This window comes from Colias philodice, chromosome 1 (assembly GCF_061535455.1).
Source record: "Colias philodice isolate Cphi_HAF_F1 chromosome 1, ilColPhil1 Martin Lab GWU primary, whole genome shotgun sequence".
In the NCBI taxonomy this organism is placed as follows: Eukaryota; Metazoa; Arthropoda; class Insecta; order Lepidoptera; family Pieridae; genus Colias; species Colias philodice.
In genome coordinates, this window is record NC_143086.1 from 8,575,634 (window position 1) to 8,600,214 (window position 24,581).

General features: G+C 36.6%; 1 protein-coding gene across 6 annotated transcripts; it reads left to right on the forward strand.

Moving 5' to 3' along the window:
- The first annotated feature begins 1,832 nt into the window (after positions 1–1,832).
- Positions 1,833–23,433, forward strand: Not1 (CCR4-NOT transcription complex subunit 1). 6 transcript variants are annotated; one of them, XM_089714838.1, is made up of 17 exons: positions 1,833–2,207; positions 5,708–5,926; positions 7,786–7,969; positions 8,091–10,602; positions 10,689–12,132; positions 12,260–12,649; positions 12,724–12,903; positions 13,031–13,279; positions 13,364–13,669; positions 14,031–14,408; positions 14,506–14,652; positions 15,397–15,531; positions 16,667–17,110; positions 17,357–17,541; positions 18,049–18,312; positions 22,784–22,923; positions 23,300–23,433. In XM_089714838.1, the coding sequence occupies exons 1-16, from the start codon at positions 2,106–2,108 to the stop codon at positions 22,860–22,862; spliced, it is 7,218 nt and encodes a 2,405-aa protein (XP_089570964.1). In that variant the 5' UTR covers positions 1,833–2,105; the 3' UTR covers positions 22,863–22,923; positions 23,300–23,433. The 6 variants fall into 6 exon arrangements, with proteins under 6 accessions (XP_089570964.1, XP_089570988.1, XP_089570974.1 ...); XM_089714862.1 differs by having other exon boundaries at positions 16,682–17,110; XM_089714848.1 differs by having other exon boundaries at positions 12,727–12,903.
- The last annotated feature ends 1,148 nt before the right edge of the window (positions 23,434–24,581 follow it).

Genomic DNA, 24,581 nt, shown 5'->3' on the forward strand with positions numbered 1-24,581 from the left:
GCCGGCCACACATTGTCAGAATTTTTCTGTCAGATTTCTGATGCCCGCCGATACCACACCGCACACTTTTAGTAGCATCATTATTCTACTTAATTAATAAAAATAAAATAAAACATATATACTGGGTTTATTCACTCAGTTGCAAAAGATTGCATGACAGCCAATTTCACATGAAACATGTAATATAACGCGTTTTATTAAAGAAACGAATCTTAAATGGTGGCGCTTATCATTCCCTCTCGCTTACACACAGCCGTAAGGTATGCAAAAAAAATAGGGTAAAGTAAAATCACTAAAATGTATTTTATTTTCCCTATAATATTTTATAAGAAACAAGATGCGAAGTTAGTTAAATATTAGTTTGAATGTAATAAGAATGTACTGCGATTCTACACAGCTACCTAATTGATGTAGGTAGTTGATAACAAAACGCAGCTAGTCAACGACTATTAGTAAAGTGAGGGTAGTTGGGTCGAACGTCGTATAAACAACGTCCAAGCCCCTAGGCACTATTCGTACGAATGCGCCACGAGTCAAAGGAAAGCGGCAATTTATAGTATTCGACAGCTAAGCATGTTCGGACAGGAAACAGTGACAACTATATTGATAACTATTTATCCACAAAAATATTAAATCAAAAGTCACGTCTAACAATTTTTTATCATAAATTTACAATGACAATTATGTATTTTAGATAGTAAATATTTTATTGGAATTTGACATAATATGTTCTTTGGGAAAAGATGTTCAGTTTTATGGGCTCATTTTGATTATTATAGGGATCTTGTTGCATTCGTTCATAGGTAAATATGATAATTCGTATAAATACACAAATACCATAACAAAACAGTTTGTCAACAAACAAATTAAAAAAAAATATTTTATTTTTTGCTGACCCTACCATATGTCATTGTCGGCTTTGGTCGCCATTTAAGATTCGTTTCTTTAATGAAACGCATTATACCTAAATTCGATGAGCAATTATTTTTCATTTTTCAATTTACGTAATCAAATTTTCCATTTCTGTCATATTGTCTGCCCGTGCAAAATATACGCGTGCATTCTCCACGGCATCCGTTCAATATCTGATTGAAATTTCTGACTGATGTGCGGGGTATATACCTTCTTGGTATATACAAAATGTATGGAAAAGCTACCTTCCGAATTTCTGATCAGAAAAATTCTGACGTCCGATCGTTTGCATCCGGCACCCATCAGAAGCGGACATCAGAAACGTCAGAATTTTGATAGTATGCGGGGTCCCTAAAAAATGTATGAAAAGAGTGCGTTCGGCGGCGGGTGGGCATCAGAAATTTTCTGATAAAAAATTCTGACGATGTGTGGTCGGCCTTAAGTAGAACTGTATCTTTACAAGTGGCTAGTGGCGGCTACGAACCGTATTTCGTCTCAATTGTGGTCTCAATGGACTATGAGATGTTTTAAAACTTATAGAGTTATATATATTTCTTTAGAACTAAATTATCTCTATTTTCTTGCAAGCTTGCTTGCAAGCAAAGTTTCTTAAAAAAGAAATCTAGTTAATATAAATTTAATTAAATGAGTTTAATTAGTAAGTAATGATCATAATTCATAAACCTTTGAAAAAATAAGGGAAATATATTATTTTAAGAAAATAAATTTGCACAGCTTTATATAATAATAATATTACATGAAGACTATTTATTTAAGTCTTATTTAAGTACATAATATTTTATTTATTTTAGAATTACTTAATAATGTATTATAATTAATGATCTGTATTAATTTAAAGATACATGGCAACATATAGTATGTTGGCACTACTGGAAATTGCCCCAGCCCAGCAAGGGGAAAGGGGACAAAAGTAATCGAGGACGAATCACGTTCGAGCGAAGCGAATGCCCTCGTCATCGTGTGCAGTTCCTCTTGAAGTTGGATTTTGTTGCAGTGGGGTGTTAAAATTATGTTAATTTTGAAGTGAACAACAGTATTGGTGATGTTGACCTTAGGATTGTCTTTAGTTCGCCAAAAAACTGTAAAAGAACCTAAATTCACCGTAGTAATCCGTCGAAAATCGAGAAAGCTTCAAACGTGTTTGAAGCTTTCGGTTTCGCATTAATGGAACTATGAACCTGGACCCTTTAACGTTTAGCTTATTACAAATCAATAATCTCGTTGTTAATTTAAATAAGAAGAACTTTAAGCAGACAAGTCAAGAGTTAACGCAGGTGAGAAATATTGTATTTGAATTGTCTTTGTTTTTCATTTGTCGCCATATTGTGAACGGAAACCACGAGTTAGCTTTGTAAGGATTTTTTATTTTTATGTAATTTGTTATGAATTGCTATAAGTGTTGCATATGCATTGTTGTTGCAAAGCGCCTTCTTGCCAAATACTCACTTATATTTGCGTGTGATGTCTGAAAACGTGACGTAAAGTGAAATTGATAAGCAACACGTCTGCGCGATTTACTGTGTATTGTGTGGTAATTGTGCGATGTATTACACATTTAGGTACTTGTTTTTATATTTATGTGTAGCATCACGCCATTACGTTAACGAACTATCGATATCAACGTGTATGGTAGTCCTTATTGGCTCATTCTATTAAAATCCGCGTTCTGAAGAATCATGTTATAATCGTTATGCTTTTGAGGGTATTAATAAAACCGTTACATATTTCAATTGGAAGACTGAATAATAATTAGGGTACATACAATATAAAATGGACAAAACGAAATGTCTTCTATTTTTTATAGGTAAATTTTCTATAACATTAATTAGCCTTGACTTACTTCAAGAGCATATTTGAGTTTTGCCCTTGTTATCCACTTCAATACAAAGGTCTTCAATTTAAAACCTGTGATTTTAATATTATTACAGTATTTATTTAAGATTATTATGAATACCTAATCTGTTTAAGCTGGATATAAATGAATGAGTCAAATGAGTCATTAGGTGTAATAACTCAGGCCACGGAATCACTACACAATAGAAAATCTATTGTGTCGTGGACCGATCGGGCCATTCAGGGCTCAATGGGTTAAACTTTTAAATGTACAACATACAATATTAAAATTAGTAGGTACATTCACAATCTATTTGAATTTAAACCATTAGTAAAGAAAATGTTGCATATTGATAACTTCCACAACATGCATAATAGCTTTCATTTAAGAATGGTAGAGTAACCAAGTTTCCTGCCAGTTCATATTGGATTATTGTTAAGAGAACATTTTTTAGTTGGAATAAAAAGATATTTAATTGAGGGTAGTTTGAAATTTTCAGCAAAGCACATGGTTGAATACCATGTGCTTTGATCATTTTCATTTCGTTAATTCTAACTGTTATGTTTTATATTTAACTAAAATATAATTATATATACCTTTAATTGAATACAATTTAAATGTTATGTTTTATATTTGAATGAAATAATATATTATTACACTATCTGTTATTACTTATTTGTACATCTGTTGGTTTTGAATAAAGTAACTATTACTAAGTACAAAAATAATTATAGATGCATATAAATAATACAATAAGATAAAGTTACAAGAACTACAAGCAATGCGAATTTTTCTTTATTTCGTTATATATTATCTTTAACCTAGTTTCTTTTGCATTTGAATTGTAAATCAAAACCATTTTAAAATTCACCTTTAGGCATAACAAAAAATTTCATTGAAATCAGTCCAGCCATTAGGGAGAAGTTCAGTGACAATAACATGCACAGAAACATTTATACATCCTATAATATGTACATACCTTATCATTCATCATCACCATCATCAGCCCATATTGTTCCCACTTAGGGATGTAACGATACATGATTTTGCCGATACGATACCGATACCGATATTTGTAGTAATGTATCGGCGATACCGATACCGATACCGATATCGATGGCTTGGTAGAAAAATAAATAGTGAATTATGCATGAAAAGTTACCAACATTTAACAAAGACAACTGTTAATCGTATTCTTTTAAATAAAAATGCCAAATCAAAAAACAACAAAACCATTTATTTTAGTATTATTATTTTACGAAGTCAGTTAAACTTTAATACACATACAATCAGTACCTAATAAAAGTTTACTATAATTGGTAGAGTTTTTTCAGAAAACAAAGTGCGCACGCGCGGGCGGCCTCCCGCATCGTTCATTGGGCGCGGATTTTTGAATTATTTGATATCAAAAAAATTGGTTGTTTGTAAAGTAGGTTTACGATCGCGATGTTTACGTGATAACATAATGCAGTGGCAGCGCTCGAGATGAAACGGGAGATCGGTCCGTCTCTCTCTCGTTATACCTGCAATCGCGCTCGTGAGGTTTTGGTGTGACACAAGTTTATGAACATGTCACCCGACTAAAACGATTTTAAAAACGTTATCACGTTAAAAATTAAAAAAATTCACAATTATTTATTTCTTTCCTTTACATAAACAAATTTGTGATTGGAACACTCCTAGTAAGCAAATAAAATGCTTGTGTCAGGAGGTTCCGCTCTTCCTTAACACTATTACAGAAACAGAAATAAAACAATATGAATGAATACAATGCAAAAACATAAAAGAAAAGAAAGAATTTAATAAAAAAATATCGGTATCGGTTGATTTATTATCGGCGATACCGATATATCGGCTTGCCGATATATCGGCCGATATATCGGTATCGGTATCGGTATCGTTACATCCCTATTCCCACTGCTGGGACATAAGACGTATGAGTGTATATTATCATTATTTTCATAAAATTTTAGTAGAATATACATAGAATTTAGTACTTACTGGGAATTTAATAAATGCTTGTTAAAATTTGTTAATAAGTTTATTAACAAATTTTAACAAGCTAATTGATTACTTTGAAACAAAACATTTTTTTTAATTCATTAAATAAATAATCATACCAAATGATGGCAATTAATAAGAGTCTAAGTTGTGTTAAGTGTAAGTAGTTTTCCATTCCAGTAATTTTCATAATTTTCTTTTTTTTTAGTAGCAACTCCCAATGCCACTGTGTTTGTATTGGATAAAATAGTTCACATCTCTTTAGATAATTATCACATAGTTATTTTAATATATACAAAATCATGAATTAGTATAATATAATAAATAATAATTATTTATGATATTAATAATGGCAGTTGTTCGTTTAGCTATGACATACTTATTAATCTGTGCTCTGCTACTTGTGTTCTTTGTCTATGCTTTTCTATGCTAGCAATATTAAATGCTATGAAATTTCTTTTACATATTATAATCAATGGGGTTAGAGCCTTTACTTTCATTTATCAGTTTAAAAAAATAAAACAACATGTTTGTAACTGCTTTGTATCCTTCCACTTGGTGTATTTTTGCTTCTGTCTTTAGAATTATATTTATTGTGAGAATAATAAAGGGCAGATTTTTATAGAGTATCATTTCATATAAAAGAAATTAAATATTAATACAGTAGGTAAACTAAAAAATAATTTCAATCCATGACAGTAAATATCGTCTCAGCCATTCGTTTCACAGCTTATCTGATTTGTTATGACTGCTATTTAATTATAAAATGTCAATATCTAGAGATATTAAAATTTGCCTTTTTGCATTGCAAATGTGCATTTGGTGTAAAAAATGTATTGTACATTACATTGCTAAGGTCTATGTCTTGCAATGCGATTTATTATGTTGGATGTATTTTTATGATTGTATGTTTTGTTACAATGTTCTTATCTCATCCAGATTGTCAACACTCATGGCTTGGAAGCTGAAAATCAACTGCTGAGGTCACTGTTCACTGAAGCTGTGAAGGCATCGTGGGACAACGATCGCACAGGGACCACTAGCATCGGCATCCACGCATCACTTCTTGCTCAGATTCTTGCCTCTCTCCTCAACCATCCAGCCAAATCCACAGTTGTATGTCGGGCTATTGATTACCCTGCTCGGTCTTTGCAAAAGGTGTGTATGAAGTAAAGCGAACTACATTTTCTATTTCCAGCATGGTAACTTGGATCTATGCCATAAAGAACGCGCAATTTTACATGCTCATCAAATCATGTATGTAGTTGCTTAGAGCCTACAAGCCTGGCGAGATGCAGTTGAACTTATGCATGGAAAACTATACAATATTATTTTTCATATACATTATATAGTCATAAGTTAATTATTAATACTACCAGTGGCTTATATAATTACTTTACTGTTACCTGTTAAGTAATTATCAAACTTGTCAAGAGTAAAACATAAAACAAGCCAACAATGTCAATATAACCTGTATGTAACCATGATAAAAAATAAATTCTGTTACTCAACTAAAATCTTGACCATTTTATAGTTATCTATTTAAAAGTTTTACATTGGTTTTTACAGCATAACCTATTATTTTGCTTCTTTGATCGTAAACATTTAAAATACATATAATTTACTGGCATTCAATTTTATTTGGAAATGATGGGAAACTGAATGGAATATGTAAAAATGAGTAGAAATTAGAAAAGTGATTGGAAACGAACAATTCATCTTTATGTACCTGAATTTAACAAAAACTTTAATAGAGTATTCAATATTGACAATAATTAATAATCACATATACACTATTTTGATTCTATAATTTCAACATTGGTTAAGTTTGTTCTTGAAATATATTTAATAAATGCTAATAAAGTACTATTAAAAAAATATATACTGCTCATTTATTTTAACTTATTTCTGTTATTCAATTATATGGTAGATATAAAATTTTTCACTAAAAAAGAAATTGAAATAAAGTATAATTAAAGGTTACATTTGGATGATACATTTAACATTTGTTCAGTATGTTTGTTCCTCTCTAAAATCGTAAGATTATTTTAAAAGTATGATTTTTTATTCATTATACAACAAAAAATGGTTTGTGATGAGTTTTATTTCTTCTTTATTATTTATAATTTACATAATTATTGGTTGCCCATAGCCAGTAGATTTTCCTTATCCTCTAGACTCGAAGCATGCATAGAATTTCTTTATTTAGTACATCATCCTGTGTTGTCTGTTTGTCCTTTTCTGTTTAATTTCAAACTGCCTTACTTGATTCTAATATAAAAACAAATAAGATTTTTCAACATCAAAAACTTTCAATTGATATTATGATTTCAATTACATACCAATAATAACTTTTATTATTAGCGTAAGGTGGCATGAAATATTAGGTATTTTTCTCTATTACATATCATTTTGTCTATTTTTTATTTGTGACATATCAGATTTTAAGTTTAGCTGTGACACAAACCTTCTTTGAGAAATATTTTTTTAACTGCAGCTGGTCCGCTGGGCTTGGACCTTAACATAGACATGGACATAACAGGCGACATGCAGATGTAGGTACTTAATTTTTAATACAAAACGAAAATATTTAACTATGTGGGCGTAGGGACGATTAGTCATTTGAATCACTGTAAAAGCAGTTGGTTTGCATAAATGATGACACTATATTTTAGACTAAACTACTGGATATTACAAAGTCAAATTTAATAAACTTTAATACTATAAATACGATTAATTTTTAAGGCATCAAAAGAATGTATTACGTATTATATAAAAAACTTCTGTAATGTTTGTTAGAACAATTTTGTTTCTAATTCTAAGGAATACTAATAAAACAAGAAACTTGTGCAGAGGAATATTGCATCATTGTTCTAATAACATTGATTGATAACGGTCAAATCAACAGCTTTTACTACGAAATAATTAAAAAATTATAGCTTGCAGTTCTCTATTGGAGTTGTACCACCCATGTAATGATAACCATATAAGAATATTTATTATTGTATTTATTTCAGACTCTTAAACCAACAAACACATTACTTACTCGCCTTGCAAGGCTACTAAAATTAACGACTGCTCAAGATGTCGCTTTCTCACTGGTATTAAGAAGACACTCTTCGAAGCCTGAGATAGCAACATTTGCAAAACAACATCTCAAAAAACGTTTTTTGGATCTAGTACAGTGTTATCTCGACGCAGGTATTTTAAATATAGACAAATATTATCTTTAAAATTTAATGAATAATTATAGTAAGAATTATTTCTTTTTTTTTTCTTATAATTGTAGTGCTCTACATCATACAAAAAATGTTTCTTGCAGAGCGTGGACACCAAGCGGAGCGTGCAGGTCTTCAGGAATGCAGCCCTGAAGTTTTGCAAACTCTATTGACCAGTCTCACTTATGATAATTTTAGATTAGCAACAGTCACAAAGGATTTATTTCTTAAACGATTACGAGTAGACTTTCCACGAGAAGTAGTTCCTATTGTATTAGCTCCTCTCCTATATCCCGACGATACAAAGACGCCTCTGGAGGAAATGACAACAGGCAGTGACATGGCCACAACGATGATGGACAATTCACTGGCCGAAGTTATTCGTGATCTCGGATATGCATTTACAGCCTCAGTGGAAGAATGCAAAACGCACATGTTGAACTTTGGTGCACGAGAGCCTACAGCTATCGATGTGGCAAGAATCATATCACTTATGGTGAGATATCATGCTACTATTCCAGAAACTCCACAAATTCAAAACCCAGGTAATTTCTGGGTGAATCACGAAGCCAAAAAAGATGCTAATCATGGACATGGCGAAGCATGGAATGCAGAAGTGTTTGTGCAGACATTGAAAGAGCTTGCTTCTAACTTAAATTGGAAAGAAGTAATTCTTCAACTAGATCACCCCGAATTTATTGTTCCCGACAGGCAAGGTTTAAGCTTGCTTTTTACAATTTTACGCTTGGGTTTACAAAGCGCAGGATACCCAGCGAATATCTTTCCAGTAGAATATCTTTGTCGACGATGGACAAATTTAGAAGGACAGATGAGTCTAATCACAAATATTCTCAAATACCCTGATGTGTTCAGCCTTGCTGATTATCCTTTCCATCCAGTGTCAATCGATTTACTGAAGTCACCTCCAGAAACTGACAACAAAGAAGTAGCAACATGGCGTTGTCTCTATTTAGTCGAACTGCTTTTGTATGCCTCTGAGCGTGGCTATTATTTACAAGTACATGAACTTTTTAAGTTTCCATTGCAACATTGTCCTGATATCTTGCTCTTGGCATTGCTACAGATCAGTCCACCTATCACTGTTTTCAGACAAGAGTTACTGACTACACTAATACCGATATTTTTGGGAAATCATCCAAATTCAGGCATCATATTACAACATGCGTGGCATACCCAAAATCCAAATATAAAACCAATTATAATGCACGCTATGGCAGACTGGTACATGCGCGGAGATTGTGATCAGTCAAAACTATCAAGAATATTGGATGTTGCTCAGGACCTCAAGGCACTTTCGCTGCTACTGAATGTCCAGTCATTCCCATTTATCATTGATCTGGCATGCTTAGCATCTCGGAGAGAATATTTAAAACTCGATAAATGGCTTACAGACAAAATACGAGACCATGGCGAGTCTTTTGTTACTGCTATGGTTAAGTTTCTACAACGAAGATGTCCACCAGTCATTGGCAAAGTACCCGAAGAACAACTTCCTAAAGCAGCTCAACTGCCGCCAGAAACAGTCGGTACTATGTTAGCATGCCTACAACTTTGCGTACCTAATGTTCAACAAGAATTACAGGAAGCAATTTATGCACTTATCACAAATTGTCAAACATTAATACTGAGTAAAACTAGACCAAATATTACAGCAATACCAAGAGCTCACACGAGAGTAATAGAAACACCCTTCAACCCTGCCGGTTTAGGCGGGCAGCTTTTCACTCCGCATGTCGATTCTATTGCAAGTTTAACTCCTAATGTAGCAAATCTGACTCTTGGGGCTCCCGGTAATACGGCATTTGCAATGCCTGGCACTCTTGGACCTTTGGTGACTGCTCCGGGGTCACCGTCTCGTCTCATTGGTGCGGGTCCGAATAGCCCCTTCCCTATGATACCGATGCAACATGGTGCTAATGTGGCAACTATGAGTGCTTTAGCCCGGATGCCGCCTGGGCCAGCAATGGATAAACACCGTATACCCGATCCAATACATTTTCCTGAAATTATGCATAATGTATCGAAGGAAATCGAAGATGAGGCTAATGGGTATTTTCAAAGGATCTATAATCATCCCCCGCATCCAACTCTGTCCATTGATGAAGTGCTTGATATGTTGAAGAAATTTCAAGATTCGCCTAATAAAAGAGAACGCGAAGTATTCTCTTGTATGTTGCGAAATTTATTTGAAGAATACAAGTTCTTTCCACAGTACCCTGATAAGGAATTGCATATAACTGCACAACTATTTGGTGGTATCATCGAAAAGGGCCTAGTTCCAAGTTACGTATCGCTCGGGCTAGCTTTGAGATTCGTCTTAGACGCTTTAAGGAAACCGGAGGGTACTAAAATGTACTACTTTGGCATTGCCGCTTTGGACAGATTTAAGTCCAGGCTTAAAGATTATCATAAATATTGTGAACACGTAAGAGCCATCCCACATTTTAGTGAATTCCCTCCTCACTTGATTGAATACATCGAATATGGCTTGCAGAGCCAAGAGCCGCCAACTAAACCGCAAGGAGCGGTGTTACCAGCTACATTAGCTTCTATGTTGAGCCAAACTGCTGTCGTAACTGTTGCTGCACCATACAGGTACTATTTGATACCCATTTTTGACTCCTCTTCTGTATTAGTACTGACTGATATTTTCATATTTCTAATCTGTTTTTGTTTTTCAGGACGGTTGTTCCACCTTGCATATCAGTATTATCCAAGAATGCAAACTGTGCTGCCGGTGGAATAGGCAGTAGGCCATCCATCGCAAACGCAACAAACATCGATACATTATTGACTGCTACAGATAGAGACGACAAGATAAATACACCTCCAGAGGCTATTCAAGATAAAACTGCTTTCATTTTCAATAACCTCAGCCAGCTTAATTTACAAGCGAAATGTGATGAATTGAAAGAAATAATAACAGACGAATATTTTCCTTGGCTTGCGCAATATCTAGTCATGAAAAGAGCGTCAATTGAATTAAATTTCCACGTTTTATATTCAAATTTCCTAGATGTACTCAAATTAAGGGAAATTAATAAACTGGTGACAAAAGAAACATACCGGAATATCAGAGTATTATTGCGTTCTGACAAAGGCATAGCTAACTTTTCCGACCGTTCTTTGCTCAAGAATCTTGGTCATTGGTTAGGCATGCTTACATTGGCGCGTAATTTACCCATTCTTCAAGTCGATCTAGACCTCAAAGCACTTCTACTTGAAGCTTATCACAAAGGCCAACAAGAGTTATTGTACGTGGTGCCGTTTGTAGCCAAGGTCTTAGAATCCTGCGCTAAGAGCGTTGTTTTCAAACCGCCCAATCCATGGTCGATGGCTCTAATGAACGTTCTGGCTGAATTACATCAGGAACCAGATTTGAAACTTAATTTGAAGTTTGAAATAGAAGTACTTTGTAAAAACCTCTGTCTTGACATACAAGACTTGAAGCCTACTCTGTACCTAAAAGATCCAGACAAAATAAGAACAATAGAGTTCCAGCTCTCACAACCCAAACAAAATAAAGAGCAACAACAACAGCAACAGCCACCGCCGCCACAACCGCAGCCCAATGTTATGACCATTAATCAAACGATAATTCAAGCTCCGCAAATACAGATGATACCACCACAGACGCCTATGATTCCTACAGAGGATATTTCAGCTGCGGCGCCAACTCCAACTAACGGCTTAGTAAATGATCCTACCCTAATGGGTGTAATAGGAATCCCAGAACCTAGATTTAACTACTTGGATGTTAATGTATCTTCAACTTCAGCCTTTGGGCAGAAGATTTCGTTCAATCCGCATATATTGCTTTTCCAAAGCTATCCGCATTTGAAGCAATTCGTGAAACCAGCCATCGAACGATCCATACAAGAATGGATTCACCCTGTTGTCGACCGATCGATCAAATACGCTCTGACGACATGCGAACAAATAATAAGAAAAGATTTTGCTTTCGATCCCGATGAAGTACGAATGCGTACATGTGCACACCACATGATGCGTAACTTGACCGCAGGCATGGCGATGATTACTTGCCGGGAGCAAATCATAAATACGATCACCACCAATTTGAAAGCTGCATTTATTACTGCCCTTTTACCGACTACACCACAGCAGGTACGAGTTCGTTTCATATTTGTATTATGTTGTTGATTTATTATACTGTTATAATTTTAAACTAAAAAAAATTTAAACAAAAGTATTTAAAATGTACACAATCGACTCATACACTCATTCTTTCCAGAAGGACATAATCGAAAGCGCCGCAGCCGTTCTCGCAGCTGAGAACATGGAGTTAGCGTGCGCATTCATACAGAAAACCGCCGTCGAAAAGGCGTTACCAGAACTCGACAAACGATTGCTCAATGACTATGAATTGAGGAAACTGGCGAGGCAAGAAGGCCGACGATACTACGATCCGATCGTCTTGAGCTACCAAACTGAGAGAATCCCAGAAAGAGTCCGCTGTCGTGTAGGCGGTCCGATAGAATCACAAATTATTGTATACGAAGAATTCGCGTGTAACATCCCCGGCTTTGTGCCGGTGCGTGACGCCGGTATGTTCATGCCGAAGCCCTCGTCCCAAGAGCAGATTCCGCAGATGACTTACAGCCAAGTCATTAATCCGACTCAGGTTAGTACTATTATTTAAGGGAAATATATAATATTTGAAGGATTTACAGTTTTAATGAGTATTTATTCGTAAAGCAGATGTACGGCACCGACGAAATGGGTGCGCTGATTTCGGCAGCGGAAATGTTCCTGAGCAATGCCCTCTCGGCTCCCTCTTTTGCTGTGCAGGCCACAAACATGCACACCCTTCTTGAGTGTCTCATCATGGCAAGAAGGAATCGTGACTTTGTTTCTGGATATACACTTCTTCAGAGGGTGAGTGATACCTTTACTCCAAACTTAATATTCAATATTATTTGTACATTAATTAACAATACATAATTAAAATGACAATTTTATCACAACATTTGTCTATCAATAATTAAATATGCTTTTTATTCAGGCCGTAGAGGGGCTTCTAGACGGTCACATAGTTCAACCAGGCGCAAGTAGCGAGCACGTCGAGATGATGACTCGCTACCGTGATATCCACCTTCGAGTCCTGAAGCTTCTAGAAGACGCCAGGGTATACGGGCACGCGTGGACTACGAAACAAATAACCTGCTGCGTCACGGAATGTCGCGACGAGCTCAAATACAACCTGGAAGCGATAGATTGCCTTGTGAGAAATCATCTTGTTAATCTACCTCAAGTGAGTATTGTACAAATATTTGTATGAATGTGGCTGTCTCTTCGCACATGTCAATCATATAAAAAATAATTTAAATACTTTCAGTACGATCTTGCGCTCGCGCACCTCATGGACAGCGGGAACAATTACGTGGCTGTAGCGTTTGCGATGCAACTCGTGCAGCTGTACCTCGTGGACGACAGGAACAACATGTACGCGAACGAGTCGGACCTGTACCACACGACGGAGACGCTGGTGCGCATGATGTCGCACTCCCGCAACCCGCCGCCGGAGGGACTCGCGTCTCTCATCGAGGCCATCAGAATTAACCAGGACCCGAGCACGTACTTGGGTGAGCGGTCGCCGCTCGGCCCCACTTCTCATATTCACACTGGAATTATGCAAGTGCGAGTGAGTATACGTAGTAGTAGTAGGAGTATTTCTTAAATATGTGATACTAGATTTCCGCCCGCGGCTTCGCCCGCGTTTTCAAAGGTAAACCCGCATAGTTCCCGTTCCCGTGGGATTTCCGGGATAAAACCTATCCTATGTGTTATTCTGATGTATAAGCTATATTGTGGTAAAGTTTCATTCAAATCCAATCAGTAGTTTTTACGTGAAAGAGTAACAAACATCCATACATCCATACTTACAAACTTTCGCCTTTATAATAGTATTGTGATGACCAAAATATAATATAAATTAACTTGATTGAATTGTTGTTGTCCTGTTTGTGTATATTTAGTACTAATCATGGTAATTCATTTTATAGAACCGTGAATACGACGACCCACCTGGCCTACAAGAGAAAACTGAGAATCTATTACGCGAATGGCGCAACGTTTTATTGAGCCCACTCACTGAAATCGAAATAGCACAAAATTTCAACATATATGTGCATCGCATGAATATGAATGGAATACTCAAATCGGACGACATGATCACAAGATTCTTTAGAATTGCGACTCAAATGTGTGTCGAAAATGTTTACCAGCTGTTGACTGAGGACAGACTGAACCCTCCGCCTGTGCCTCCAAAGAGGGAGAAATACTACGCAATGTGTGACTCCTTCATAAAATTGGTGTCTTTGCTAATCAAGAATACGGCAGATGCAGGGAATCCAACACCAAAGTTGAATTTATTGAACAAGGTTACATTTGTTTTATAATAGCTGACTTTGCTAATTTGTGTAATTGTTTCCGGTTTATTGAAGTTGGATAATAATGTATATTTTTATGTGAGTTTAGATCCTTGGAATCATCGCTGGTTGCTTGTTGCAAGACCATGAAGAGCATGGAGCGAATTTCCAACAGCTCCCGTACCACAGACTGCTACTGATTCTCTTCCTCGACATGAACATGGCTGAACCCGTTTTAGAATCTATGAACTATCAGGTTCGTGTGGTTTATGCTATTTCTAGTTTGTCTTGATTTCCGTAGATTTCGGAAACGTGTTGTATGTAATATGTTTAATCATCAAACCTGTGCTCACCATTTCTCTTATGTATGTATTTATGTAATCGTGTAATATGAAGAATGAATATTGACCCAGATTTTTATAGCCGTTTTTGAATTAAGAAAAAAATGGCTTCAAACATGCTTCGAGCATAATTTTTAAGAATGTCTTTTCAACTTTGAATGTTGACACTAAACATGAGGGTGAATATGTCTAACATAAAAGTGACTACATACATGGCTTCTAGTATACTTTTATGATATACTAGCATTCCGCCCGCGGCTTCGCCCGCGTTTTCAAAGAAGTTCCCGTTCCCGTGGGATTTCCGGGATAAAACCTATTCTATGTGTCCAAGTTCAATCCAAGTTACCCTCTATAAGTGTGCTAAATTTCATTGTAATCTGTTCAGTAGTATTTGCGTGAAAGAGTAACAAACACACACACATCCTCACAAACTTTCGCATTTATAATATTAGTAGCATATAGGATAGGATTAGAAGGAAGTAGGATTTTCAACTTGAGAGTGTTAACACTAAAGAGTAGTGTGAATATGGTTCGTAATTACACATGCCTTGGTATAAAACAGTAGTGTGAATACGATTCGTGATTACACATGCATTCGTATAAAACATTCGGGTGAATGATTGGTAATGACCCATTGGTATAACACGTGGTGTCGGCAGGTTCTCACCGCATTCTGCCACACGTTCCGCATCATCCGGCCGAGCCTGGCGCCGGGCTTCTGCTACGCGTGGCTCGAGCTCGTCGCGCACCGATCGTTCATCAACCGCGTGCTCGCCGTCACGCCGCAACAGAAGGTAGATATGCAACACATGACGTAACACACCCCCCCCTACACACAACACATACTAATAATCGGTTCGGCTTGTTTTAACGCTCCTTTCCTTATGACGGACGTGGAATAATTCATTTTTGAGACGGGCTGTGAGATGTCCCAAATGAATTATTTTGTGCTCCGCCGATTTTGATTTTAGATTTATATACTTTTACGTTACTCCTTTGAAGCTCAATTTTATCGTGCTACGCTAATTGTACTTTGTTTTACTGATCTTTATGAATATTGTACCATGTTGGCATAATGATTAATTGAGCTTATCTCTCTAAATACTGGCCTTTATTTTCATTAATACATTCTGTTGCTATTTGATTCATTTAGAACACATCTATCGATCTTCATTACATGAAAAATAAGATGAACACTAGTGTTTGTTTCACTAAATATCTTTACTGATACAAATGATTGTACTAATAATCTATTAACAATTTTTAAGTGATTTTACTTTTGAAATACTGTGTAATGTGTATACTCTATAATAAAGTTTATAAATGCTAGTTATGTATAAACTTTGTTATAAGTTATTTAAATTAATTGTCATAAACATACAACTATACCATTTTTGTTTTATTTTATGCCACCAAGTTATTCGCACTGGTAAAACAATTCATTCATTAATACTTTATTATTAACTTGGAATGTTATGGAATTTGAAGAGTTTGTCAATGGCTAAATTAAATTTCATGTGAATTATTGGATTATAATTTGCTCTGCAATGTTTTTGCGTGAAATATTCGATGCAATGAAATTATAAAACTAATACAACCTTTTAAATAACATTATTTATTTTTCCATGAAATAAAATGAAAAATTATATTCATTTTGATCCTAAATGAAAATAGTTCAATACTAGAATATATATATCAGACATAAAAAGTTTTACCTGTTCACACGATGCTATGTTCATTGACCGCTTCTTACATTTTGGATTAAATTATATTGTTTGCTTTGTGTGCATGTTTTATTTTTCGTCAATGTTTGTGGCGTATGAATAGCCTCGTTTAATATACGCTTGAACGGCTCGTTAGAACAGGGTAATATCATTGCATCGAGTCGCCTTCAGTGTTGAATGAGACCTCATACAGCAATATAAGTAGGTTTTACTTTTCCAGGGCTGGGGAATGTATTCTACACTCCTCATTGATCTGTTCAAATTCTTAGATCCGTTCTTACGCAATACAGAGCTCGCCTCCCCGGTAATGATGCTCTACAAGGGCACACTGAAAGTGCTGCTCGTATTGCTTCACGATTTCCCGGAATTCCTTTGCGATTACCATTACGGGTTCTGCGACGAGATACCGCCGAACTGTATTCAGATGAGAAACCTGATTCTTTCCGCCTTCCCGCGTAACATGAGACTGCCCGACCCGTTCACCCCGAACCTGAAAGTAGATCTGTTGGCCGAGATCAACCTCCCGCCCCGCGCCGTCATCAACTACGCGAACCTCATCCCGTCGTCGCAGTTCAAGAAGGACCTGGACGCGTACCTCAAGGCGAGAGCTCCGGTCACTTTCCTTTCAGAACTGAGAAGCAATATGCAGGTGATTATAGTGTTTAATAGCCTTTATTGGATCCTGGTGACGGATGGACTGTCTTGCAAATTCCTTTTCCTTCAGGACATATTACCTTCAGTATATTATTTACTGTGATTTTTTTAATGTTTTGATTAAAGAATAAAAAAAAAAAAAAATATTTCCAAATCGAATTTAAGTATATTTCATAGATGTTTGTTTATTAAAACCATACGAGCCAATGGTGTTTATCATGTGAGACAATGATGATTATAGATCGTGAACGAGCCGGGCCGCAGATACAACAGCCAGCTGATGAACGCCGTGGTGCTGTACGTGGGCACGCAGGCCATCGCCCACATTAGGGCGAAGGGCCAGACGCCGAACATGTCCACTATAGCTCACTCCGCGCACATGGACATCTTCCAGAACTTCACTGTTGACTTCGATTATGAGGGGCGGTGAGTGCTTTCGTACCTAATGGACATAACGTTTTTTTCGTACACTTTTTATATCATATTTTTACGTAATTGAATCTTGGCAGACATACTAGATGGTCTTGCATGCTTGCTTGCACTGGTCCAATATTTTATTTATGTCAGAGCAAGCAAAGGGCAGGTGGGCCACCTGATGTTAAGTGGTCACCACCGCCTATAAACACTAGTTACTCTAGTACTGTTTAACAGATTAATGGTATTCTTTAACATTTACTTTAGCTATATGAGCTACTAGCTGCTCCGCGCGGTTTCCCCCCCGTGGCTCCACTCCTGTTGGTCGTAGCGTGATGATATATAGCCTATAACCTTCCTCGATAAATGGGCTATCTAACACCGAAAGAATTTTTCAAATAGGACCAGTAGTTCCCGAGATTAGCGCGTTCAAACAAACAAACAAACTCTTCAGCTTTATAATATTAGTATAGATATGAGCAGCACGGCATTTACTGTAACCCTCACATGTACTTCTAGCTACCTGTTCCTGAACGCGATCGCGAACCAGCTTCGGTACCCGAACAGCCACACGCACTACTTCAGCTGCTGCCTTCTCTACTTGTTCGCGGAGGCCAACTCGGAGGCGGTCCAGGAGCAGATCACAAGGATGCTGCTCGAGAGACTCATCGTGAACCGACCGCACCCATGGGGACTCCTCATAACCTTCATAGAACTCATCAAGAACCCCATATATAAGTTTTGGTCGCACGAATTCGTCCACTGTGCGCCCGAAATCGAGAAGTGAGTGCTGAATTTTTTACTTAGCTCATTCTTGCGAATATCTTTATGCTATCGTAATGAGATAGTAAGTTAGAGTTAGTTTTCTTATTAGATAAACACAAATAGTATCTTCATCTACAATTATTCCTAATTTTCCTAACTAACACAGCAAGCTATCTTTTCATTTTGTATCAGGTGAGTACTTTTACATCCATTATGATGTTCGATCAAATGGATTATACTAACTTTTTCTCCCTGTATTAACCCATTAATTTGTTATTAACCATACTTAAGGTAAAGCTATAGATGAGTTAGTCTTGTCATCAAAGAGAAACAGTGCCTATCAACATTATTATTTTATCTTTACACTGAACACAATTTCTTCTTAAGCGACCAATAGATGATCTGCTTCTTATGCCTTGCCTTGCTTTATTAGCTAATTCTAAACAATAATAGAAGTCTCAGTTTTTACTTCATGCTTAAATCACATCAGTCTAAGGACCGGTTTCGCCACTTGCTCATAGTCTCTGATCGAGAAATTGACATATTTTTATACAATATCTGTCATTTTAACTAACTTAAGTTAAAAAGAATATATACAGAAGCCGTGACACCGACCCTAATACTTTTTCATATTATGATACAACTAGCTTGTTGACCCGGCCCCGCCCATGTAGATATTTTTCAAAGGTCGTTGGGCATATTTGACCCGGTTCATGAAAGACTGCATACAGTCTGCAGAGCCAGTTAACTGTAAAATAAATTTGTTTATGTATGCGGTGGGTCAAATGCCCAATGACCTTTTTAACAGTCATACTAATCCAGGCGGAGACATATCTAACAAAGCAATTCTCATTAAAATCCGCCCAGCCGTTCTTGAGTTATAAGTGGTGTAACTAACACGACTTTTTTTCTATATATATACTAGCTGCTCGCGCCGGCTTCACCCGGGTAACATATTTTTGTAAGTTTGTCAAATTTTTATCCAGTTATTATCCTGTTCCAGGCGGATTCAAATCCAACAAAGCAAAAGCAACAGCAAAATTAAACAAAATCCGCTCGTAAAGTGATGTTACTTTTACGTTACGTTACGCTTAAGGACCGATAACGCTCATTGAGCGAAAAAATATATGTTAGGTTGACTGTGACCCACCGGAGAGCCCAAATCGACTTTGTTGAATTTAGAAATGATTTCCGTCGGGTTATGGTAACTTATTAATGTCCAGTAAGGCTAAAATGGCTTCTTTCGGTGAATCATAAGAATATCCTAACAGTTGGGCTGAAAAGTTTGCAAGCTTTGGAGTTGTCTACCACGTCATGTATTCCGCTCAGACGACGATCCTTTTGATTCATAAGTGATATTAATGGTGCCATGTTTCACCTGTTGGCACATATTAATACATACATTCAGGTTTTTTATTGTGCAACGGCTTCAAACATTGCTCTGAAAGATCAACTCGTTGTTAGTTTTTGTGAGCTCATGCGACTAATCTTTTTTGACAGAGAAAATTATATTTATCCATTTTCTTCAAATTAATGAAAGTGGCATCACTCAAAATTCTGTATCCCAAAAATATATAGTCCGACAGCTGGGAAATTTGTACACATATATTTTGAAGGTTAGGGTTAACTAAAAATCCAATCAATAGTAACACTACTTATGTGATAGTGTCCGAACTTTTCAGCCCAGTCTTGTGATATGAATCTGATTAGAAATGTTGAAATAGCTAATAAATAAGTTAGCCTCCCACTACCGGAATATAGATACTTAATATAAATTTTTTAACCGGTTACACATCTTAAAATCAGAATTAGATGCCCTGCCGCTTGCGGCATTTTGTATCACAACTGAGACGATTCATAATTTCGGTGTGTGTACGCTCTTAAAAAGAATTTATAATATGAATCATTTTGAAGTACATATTAAACTTCACCTATTTGATGTTTTTGGAGGTTATACAGAGTCGTAAAATGGCCACGTCATAAATTTATTTTTTTGATTCAAATTCAAATTCAAATTCAAATTTTTGAAGTCATCTTGTTATATTTTTTTTTAATATACACGCTTGGATACCCAAACCACAGATTAGAGAATAGTTACTTCGTAACAGATACATCACTCCCATACAAAAGCTAAAATACCTACGCTATATTTACCTACAAAATGCGCCGCCACTCGGCTGCAGTAAGAAATGTACTCTACGAACACGCACCGAGAAGCGAGTTTCCCGCGCACGCCGCGTGATTGCGTCATCAAACGAAAACTTTAGGGTTGTACTGAGCGCGTAAATTAAACACAGAGTTGCTGAAACACTTAATTTTTTATTGTTAATTATATTTGTTACATCATACGATAAAAAAAATGAAATCTTATTGATAGTAGTTGTTTCCTTCGGTTTCACCCGCGTGGACCCGCTATATGTGTCTCCTGGATAAAAAGTAGCCTGGTAGGTTTGTTGGTTTGAAAAAAAGACAATTCCTTGTTATTCACTCTTGAACTCCGACACCCGTCCACATCGCAATAACCGGGCATCTTGGTAGCGAGCGCGGGAAACGTGACGCGGGTGCGCAGTCTCGCGTGTGCCAACCAACTGCCGCTTGGGTCGGTACCGACCTACTGTGCGGTAGGCACTTATAGCGCGACCTTGAGCGAGTGACGGAGGCCTGCCCAAACTTACAAATTTATGTTTATATATAAGTAGTTTACAGATAAGAACCGTCAAGACACCCTGTAGTTACTCTTTTAATATATATTTTACACTCTGAACGTTCAGTATATTTTCTCAATTAATCTTAGTCAGATTCATTTATCGTCCGTCAAACCCCTTGCATATAAAATTTTATAAGGTAGCAGTTTCCTAGTTTATAGATATACAAAAAATGCTCGCTAAAATAATTTAGATAGATAAATAGGTAGTTTATATCTAGCACTTCTAAACTTTTATACTGTACATATTTTATTGTAAAATCGTAGAATTGTGGAACGCTGGAGCCTGGAAAGAATTTAAGTTTTATTTTTGTTGTCATAAAATTTTTAATTATCATCCGTCATATTATATATGGCTATAATTTCATCCTACACAATAAAAAAATTTGCAACAATTAAAATCCATCACGATTTTGTTATTTTCATTCTTTTTTACACGTGTCAACATTATAGCAATATAAATCTACTGCTGAATTGATTTGTAGATGATTCACCCCGAGTAGTGGCCATTTTACGAAAATAGAGCAATTGCTAAGTCTCATATTGTCGAGCCAATTTAATAGGCAACATTTTACGTCTATCAGATTTATCTTCGAAGAGAGGTAACCTGCTTAAAAACATCGATTAAAATGAATTAATCGATACAGACTTGAAACATTTGTCAATCGAACTTGAAACACATTTATTAATTTATGATTATTTTTATTCACAAGTAATGAATGCATTCGATTCTAGATGTCAGATTTCAATTTTTAGAGTAACGTCTCTGGTATTTAAAAAGAAAAAAAGTTTATTGAAACAACAAAATTGTAGCGACGTCAGTTCTTTAATTCAGAAATTGTTTATTATGTTTAGAATGGTTTATCAGTAAAATGAAATCTTAAAATTACTTGTATCGGTCATTATTATTATAAATATGTAATCGTAATTGAAAAGAGTTAAGCAAATGTGCAGTTCTAACAAAACGAAATATCAGGTTATTCTATGTCGTCGTTACTAGGTTACATTGTTGAACTTTGTTGAACTGTCAAATGTTGCCTATTAAAATGGCTCTACTATAGAAATTTACGAAATTATTCATAAGAGGATGAAATATCAAATGTGTTCTTTTTAGGTCTACATAATGCGTCATGGTTTTTCTTCATTGCCACTACGCGTTGTGGTCGAATAGTATGCCGGACACGACACCAATTTCCCTATGTGGTCATCCTATTATTGGAACAAGGCGCCGTGAGCGTTTTAGCTCGAATCATAACGCGAATTTTGCGATGATGCTCTTTTATGGTCTCAGTTCATTAGGGCCACCCGGAACCTCGCACCGCCTTGACGCCCGGCGTCCGCTGGTTGTTTAAAAGTGTGCCACGGATTGACGCCACACTATAAGAACAATGATTATAACCAATAAACATAGCGCGGTCAACCAGTGGACCTTTCTTCGTCAATCAGTCGACTGTGGTCCTTATGGGAGACGCGCGTTGGCAAGGCGAAATCAACGCGCGGCAAGCGTGCGAGCGGCGAGTTGTCACCGAGTGCGCTACGAAGTGATGTAGGGAGCGCATACAAGTCCATAACACCGCAGGGGGTGAGGCGATGCGGACTGGGTGCCGGGTGACTCTAATCAGCTTTGACCTGCACTGTGACCACGACGCGTTGTGAGCAAATCTTTCACTCAATGAGCGATCGCGATTCGGTCTCTGAGCGTAAAATAATAATAATACGACTAAATGTTGTGCAAACAATATGGGTATACATAAACAGTATAATAACAATAAACGCTCTCGTTAGGTTGTTCGCGTCTGTGGCGCGCTCGTGCATCGCCGACAAGACGGGTGCCGGCGGGGGAGAACGGGATCTAGTTGAGTAGCGTCGAGCCATTTGGGAGTCTGTCCGGTATAAGCAGTACTTCTATGGCTTTGCCGAGAGAGGTATGTATTGCTGTCATATAAACACTACACCATACTAAACAGTAGTGACACTAAATATTTTTTATTCACTTTCCACTCACACACCAAACTTCACCTACACGTATCTTTGCAACTGATTCCTTTAGACGATGTTGACCTTAATATAAACACAAATCTAAACTTTGTACACATACTAAAGATCGGCAAAAAATAAAATATTTTCATGTTTATCTTATACAAGTGCGATTTATTTTTTCAATTAAATTGTCAATTTTTCTTTAGTAATAAATTTTTAATAGAACCACTCCTATAGATTTTAACACAACTCGCATAATATTTACTTTTATTTTGAATTGTATTGTCTTTTTATAAAATGAATCGTGATTGGTGTGCGCAGGCTCTCAAGAGGCGCAAGCGGAGTTAGCGCCGCAGCCCTCAACGTCCGGCGTCCCCCCGCCCAAAGTGATGCATTGGAACAAGCTCTTCAAGAAGTAAACATTGACCGTGTGCGCGAAGTGCGGCCCGCCACACCGCGACACTCGCACATCTCACGCTCATTCCGAGCTCGAAACATTGACGCTCAATTAATTCCACGACACACATTATACCGGCCGATCGATAGACATTTTTAATATACGAAAACAGTTTGTCCCGATTACGGTGGACGTGCTCTGTGATATTTTGGTGATGCGTTAACGTTTAGTGATTCGTGTAACGTTGAATGACTACATGCCGATTGCGGTATATAAGCTCGGATCACACTCGATTAGGTGATCTGAATCTATGCAATAATGTATTTCTATTCGTCCTACTCGGTTACGCCGCACGTGGTGACTGATATGTGCCCTAATTCCCTCACTAGATGTATTCCTTATTGAATGTGTATGTATATAGTGAAACTGATGCAATACTTAGCCGAATAAGCTCTCGTTTGATTCTTAATTAGTGGTAATTAGAAACGATGTATTCTTTCTCAAATATATTTCCTCTAATGCATGAATTAAAAAATTTGGTGAATAATGTTTTAACTTTCCATAGAATGTTATCTAGGAAACATTTTTATTTATTAAATTTTTTAAACTATTTAAAATGTGCAGGCCTCCGAATATGATTTTTTTAACCCGATGAAAATATATTTCTTAAATTTGGCCTATTGGCATTAAAAGTGAAACATTTCAATGATCATGAATTTACAACTGAACGTCGGTTTTGAATTATAATGTTTTAAAAACATATGTGATATTTTAACTGCCGATGTCTGTGAATAATGTACATACCGATAAGGCGTTTTGTGCTACACTCGATTCGTGAGGGTGTGCCAGAGATCGTTGTCCATATGATAAGGCCCGAGATGTATACATAATATTTTGGCTCTACGAATGTTTTATCGCTTGTTCGACGCAGACTCACTATGTATATGTAAGGGGCTTCGCACGCTTACGCCACGTCTGGATAAGCATTGTATTTCAACTGATAGTTTTCTAGTAAACGTGATCTCTGCTACACCCTCGATCCGGCGTGATGCCGTCAATATTTTTCTCATAATTAAATTTGATGTTTAGCTCGTGAATCACTGTCAATTGTTTTATGAACTTAAACAGAACTTGCGCACATAAGTCAATGTTTACAGACCGCAAGTCGGTGTGACTGTACGCGAGCGACTGAAGCTGCATCAAGTT

What these genes read in the sequence shown, in the direction of transcription:
- Not1 (XM_089714838.1), top strand. Translation starts at nt 2,106, where the DNA reads ATGAACCTGGACCCTTTAACGTTTAGCTTATTACAAATCAATAATCTC. An exon ending in ACTGTTGCTGCACCATACAG is followed by an intron (nt 10,603 to 10,688) that starts GTACTATTTGAT and finishes TTTGTTTTTCAG; the next exon opens with GACGGTTGTTCCACCTTGCA. An exon ending in GATATACACTTCTTCAGAGG is followed by an intron (nt 12,904 to 13,030) that starts GTGAGTGATACC and finishes CTTTTTATTCAG; the next exon opens with GCCGTAGAGGGGCTTCTAGA.